This window comes from Solanum verrucosum, unplaced genomic scaffold, assembly GCF_900185275.1.
Source record: "Solanum verrucosum unplaced genomic scaffold, falcon-dt-bn FXZP01000182.1, whole genome shotgun sequence".
Lineage (NCBI taxonomy): Eukaryota > Viridiplantae > Streptophyta > Magnoliopsida > Solanales > Solanaceae > Solanum > Solanum verrucosum.
In genome coordinates, this window is record NW_026020378.1 from 2,787,745 (window position 1) to 2,793,454 (window position 5,710).

Here is a 5,710-nt window from a genome sequence, read left to right on the forward strand (position 1 = left end):
AAAACAATTATATCAGCAACACACAAACAATTTATATTGCGCCCTAAACTTGTCACCTTTTTATGCCAAAAGTGGGCCTATCAAATTGAAGGATGTATGACGTCATTTGAAACATTCCATTGCCTCATAAAATTAAAATTTATACAAACTTTGCAAACAAATTTAATGGGGATACATAATAGGGGAAAATGATACAAATAATCAGTCTCACGCAGGGATACAATCCTAAACTATAATTCCACGAAAGGTTCTCCGTTCTTGAGCTTCTTGCCATCTCTGAAAGACAACATCTTCAAATGCAATGGTAATTTGATCCTTCTTTGACTAGAACAAACTGTTAAATTCCCAACCCCAAGAGACAATATTTTGTCAAATGATGTATACATCATTCAAATATAAACACATAAATATGATTGTCTTTTATTGACCAATGAGCCAAATAGACACGAGGTGGACTTCTAATGGGCCCAAACACGCCTTGGGTATTGAGTCAACTTAGTTCAAATGCGCTAATTTTGGGATTTGATTTTGCTCTACGCTAGTTGACTAAGAGTGAGATTTATTGGAAGTGGACAACTTGGGCTGGAGCAGTTAGCAACCGTTGACCATCCAGTGGCCAACTACATTCACCAGGGTACCCCAAGAACAATTGGTTAACGAACGACTGTGGCCCGCATAATCGTTCTTTAAGTGAAATCAAGAAAAAATGATGTCATTTGACGGAATAAATGATATGCATGCAATGACAGTTGATATCACAATTTAAGCAAATAAGACACATATGAGGCAAAACAATTCAATAAATATTAACAAATAGTCAAAGAGAGTTAAGTCAATATGATTAGAACCTAATTAATTCCCCAGTAGAGTCGTCATTTCTGTTATACCGTAATTTTACTAACCTTAGAAAAAATCACTTTTTGAAATGTTATAAGTATAAAACAATTTGAGAAAAATACTTAGAAAAGAGTCGCCACTTAATTTTTTAAAGAAATTAAGAAAACTAATTATTTTCAAAGATTTAAATAGAAAAAATCATTTGAAAATACCAAAAAGGATTCGGGGTTCGATTTACACTTTGAGAAGAGTTTAAGCATTTGAAGTGTCCGCTAATATGCGGTTGACCTGCGACTTAACTAAAATATATTTGACTATTTTTAGGAAAATAATGATTTAAAATAATAAACTTATAATATTTGATTAACTTTGAGAAAATAATTAAATAAATGACACATTTTTTATTTTTATTTTACTTTTTAGAGAAAGGGACTCAAAAATGAAACTTTTGACTCGAAATACAAGTGATTAGAATACTAATAAAACTAGATTAATTAGAATTATTTTGAAATGACAATTTAAAACCAATTTAATAAATTAAAGCATGAACATCATTTTAAATTAATTGACTAACCCTTTTTGAGAAAATGACTAAGTAAGTATTTTATTTTAATTAATTTAAAAGGCTTTTTAAAGTTTATTTGGGAGAAACCTTAACTTGAAACAATTTTAAACGAACTAAAAGTGTGTTAAGTGAAAAACATTAAATAACGCTTCTTTTTAAAAACAAAGAGTTTTAATTCAATTAATGATAGAACATCTTATTAGTAAAATAAATGAACACAAAAAAAAAGGTATTAAAAGTAAACCAACATAACAAAAAATAACTCATCTTTTGGGGAATCTAATTATGTTAATTATGAATTATAAAGTTAGAGTTAAATAACAAACAATAAATGATCACAATTAAATAATTAAAGAGTAAGGGAGAAATTAAATTTGAGCCTCCTTTTGGGCCAAATTCGCTGGATTTTTGGGGGGTTTAATTCTAAACCCATTTTTGTATACATTTGTTGTATATCAGTGTATATCGGCATGTATATCAGCACCTTCCATGTATCTCCTGCTTCCGAACACCTGTATCCTACCTTGTCTCTGTATTTTCGCATTTTTTGACCTGTAATTCACTAACAATGAGTGTATACTGCTGTATACATTAATGTATACAACACATTTCTTAGGCTTTTGAACTAATTTCCAGCAGTATGCTGGAGATTTGGAACCTGTAACAACTCTCGAATATATAGGGGAATGACTCGGGAGAGAGGGAAAGCAAAAATCGAGTCTTTATGGCTCAACTTGGAAATTCGAGGAAGATAAGTCCACCATAGACTCGTAAGGAGGTTCATACCAGAAATGAAAAAGGGAACAAAATTAGTATTTGAAATAACGAAAACAAATGAGACATGATTTTAATTGAAATGAGAATAACTTGTATCTCAAAATTCCAAGGGTAACCAAAGTCATTGTTCTAAATGACAGATGACTTTAAGAAGATAAAAATGAACTAACTAACTATATATATATATCGACAAAACAAACACCTAAAACTTTAACAATGACAAGCAGACTAAAGAAGGAGAAAATGAAACAAAAGCTAAGAAAATAGAAAAAAAAACTTAACACTAAGCTATTAAAGTTCTAGATAGAGACATACAAATGCATTTATATATATGATGATGCAAGCTGCAAAGAAATAAACATGACATCATAGGAGTAGATCATCTCATTATTAACAACTAATTAACCTTCAATATACAATTTGAAGTATAAAGAGGGTGTGTTAATGAAGCAATCTGCTATACATCAAACAACAAGTAAAACCAATCATGATGAAGATTTTATAAACTAAAAGAAACATAGAAACTGATTCTTTAATTTTATTTTAACATAAATATGACGAACTCGAGCCGACGGAAGCTTACGTGAGATCAAATGATGCGTGAAGAAATTATTCTAAGAACGCGCTGTTCAGCTCAAGCCAATATGAAATTATATTCACATCAAATGACATATTTCAAAGAAGTATATTGACATGAAAACGGTTAATTAAAGGAAGAACAACTCAATGTTTGAATAAATTTCCAGATTTTGACCAATGGTTACTTAAAATGGTTTCGATAAATAAAGAAATAAACACTTATTATGACGAGCTATTAATATAACATCATGGATAGCACTTCAACCTATGATTATACTTCAAATATTAATGTGATGATGAAGTGAGAAGGGAGGAAGATAGGTATATGCTACATGAACAAGTAGAATGTGAAAGAGCCTAAAACCAAAATAACACTTAGTAAATAGATTCAATTAAACATATTGAAATTTAATAAGTCGCAATCATATATATATAACAATGCAACAAATAAGAGATGCGATTGAAACAAGTCTAAATTTTCCAGTTAACTAACCATTATTTAAATCCAAAACGAGATTTAGAAAAGAGTTTTTACCTCTCTCGAAGCAGCGACTGGACGATAACGAGCTTGAGAGCGGAGACTCTTCTATTATGAAATCTAAATACAAACAGTAAGCTAGGAAAATATGAGCGTCTATCTTCTCGGAACTTAGAATCAGAAAGCTAGATATAAAATTCTTAAATGTCTATCGCCAAATAATCGAATTCTAAAACATGTTAAAATCCAATTTCCAAACTTTCTATCTTTCAATCACTTGAATGTAAATGATTATTTATAGGAGAAGTTGCGGCAATTTAGGGGGAAATTTGTTGGATTTCAAACAAAAATTTAAACTTTTTGTTCCCTTTTTGAAGCAACAACGAGGGCTGTTGTGCAGGCTTGCGACCTTCGTGAAAAGGGCGAAAAGGGGACGTGAAGTGATCGATTAGGCTACTAGGGTTATGGGTTCTGCAGGGTAGTTAAGATTTTTCACTGGATTTCTAGGTTTGCATTTGAAAGAAGAAGAAGACGCGTACTGGGGTCGGGTTGATATGTGTATTACGCTACTGTGTTGGTTGGTTGAGAATTAAGGGAAAATTGGGTTGGGTCGACGTAGTTGGGCTGGAAGGGGGATATTGGGTCGGTTGAATTGGAAAGCAAAAAATGGAGAAGGGCTTTTGGTATTGCTGATTTAGTGTGTATTGTATAGGGAATGGACTGGGTCTTTTGTTTGAGACTGGGCTGCTGATTTGATGAGTGAAAAGGCCCAAAATACTTGGTCTCCAAATGGGTTTAAGGTAAGGCAAGAGCACGAAGTTCGAAACTTAGTCAAATTGAATTTAATTAGCAAATTCGATTAAAATTTGAATAAGACGAATTAATATTAATTAATTAATGAGCTTCTTAATCTTAATGAAATATAATAACTAACTCTATTATAAAATAATTAATTTAATTACAAACAAATTAACTATAAATTATAACTATAACTTAAAGTAAATTAATAAAATATTTAACTAAAAATGTGAAATCTTTGTGATGACTTTCAAACATTTATAAAATAACGTGATTGTAAAAATATACATATTTATTATTTAAAATTATTAAATTCATTAGAAATGACAGAATTACTCTAAAAATAACTTGAAAGTATTTTTAGTTTCGTAAAACTCTTTAATTCAAAATTATAACCATCACTAATAAAATATTAAGATATAAAATCTTTTTGAGATGATTTTCAAATATTCATAAAGTACATTAATTATATAAAATATATATATTATTTAAAAATTACAAAAAAAAAAGGCGAAACTATTTAAAATAACTTGCAAACTATATTTATTTATTTATTTTTGATTTTTTATAAAACTAATTGTTTTAAATCGTTTGAAATTGAAGAAGCTCGATGATTAATCTATATTGTGGAGAGTTAAAATTGGGTGTCAACAGTCACCCTACGCATTGATCTGTAATCAGCTTTACCGGAAGATAGAGAAACAAATGTTTGTTTCTTTGATTTCCAAGAAATAAGAGCTTCTCCTAGAGTGATGTAAAATCCACTTACAGATCTTCTTGTGTCCTTACAAGATGCCCAATCTGCATCACAAAAAGCCAATAAATCAAAAGAAAGATCGACATAGAGGAGGATACGTTGTGCTGGATCTACACGAAGGTACTGCAAAACTCGCAGTGCAGCAGTGTAATGATCAAGCCAGGGACTTTGCATAAACTGACTTAGGATCAGAACTGAAAAAGATAAGTTTGGTCGAGTATGCGTGAGGTAGTTTAATTTTCCAACTAGGTGTTTGTATAAAGTGGGATTGTCCAATAATGGAGAGTCATTGTTGTGTAACTTGCAAGAAGGATTCAGGGGAGATTCTACTGCAGGACCAGACGAGTCAAATTCTTGCAACAGGTCCATGGTAAACTTCCTTTGAGTAATTAAAAATCCTTTCTTTTCTCGCAGAATTTCCATACCAAGGAAGTAGTTAATGTTGCCTAGATTCTTGACTTTGAATTCTGAATTGAGAAACTGAGTGATAGTTGAAATTTTGGAAACATCACTTCCTATCAAAAGAATATCATCCACATAGACAACTATAATTGAAATTAGATCACTTGTTCGTTTATAAAACAATGAATAATCATTCAAAGAACTAAAATAGCCTTTGAATTGTAAAGCTCCAGCAAGTTTGGCATACCATTGCCTTGAGGATTGTTTCAGACCATAGAGAGATTTTCTCAATAAACAGAATTGATTAGATTTGTTTGGCTCAACCCCTGGGGAAACTTCATGTAAACTTCTTCCTGCAAATTTCCATGCAGGAAGGCATTGTTTACATCAAGTTAAGAAACATGCCATCCTCTCTTTACAGCTACTGTCAATAGACATCTGATTGTAGTCAGTTTGATCACAGGTGAGAACGTCTCTGTAAAATCAATCTCTTTCTTTGGATGTCCCCCCTTACCAC

The 5,710-nt window shown here is 31.2% G+C and overlaps 1 protein-coding gene across 1 annotated transcript; it reads right to left on the bottom strand.

Moving 5' to 3' along the window:
- Window positions 1-4,668: 4,668 nt before the first annotated feature.
- LOC125838884 (uncharacterized mitochondrial protein AtMg00810-like) lies at window positions 4,669-5,160 on the bottom strand. Its single transcript, XM_049517901.1, has one exon. The coding sequence runs from the start codon at window positions 5,158-5,160 to the stop codon at window positions 4,669-4,671; it is 492 nt and encodes a 163-aa protein (XP_049373858.1).
- Window positions 5,161-5,710: the final 550 nt, after the last annotated feature.

Excerpts from the sequence above, each read along its gene's own strand:
- LOC125838884 (XM_049517901.1), bottom strand. The coding sequence starts at position 5,160 with ATGGACCTGTTGCAAGAATTTGACTCGTCTGGTCCTGCAGTAGAATCT.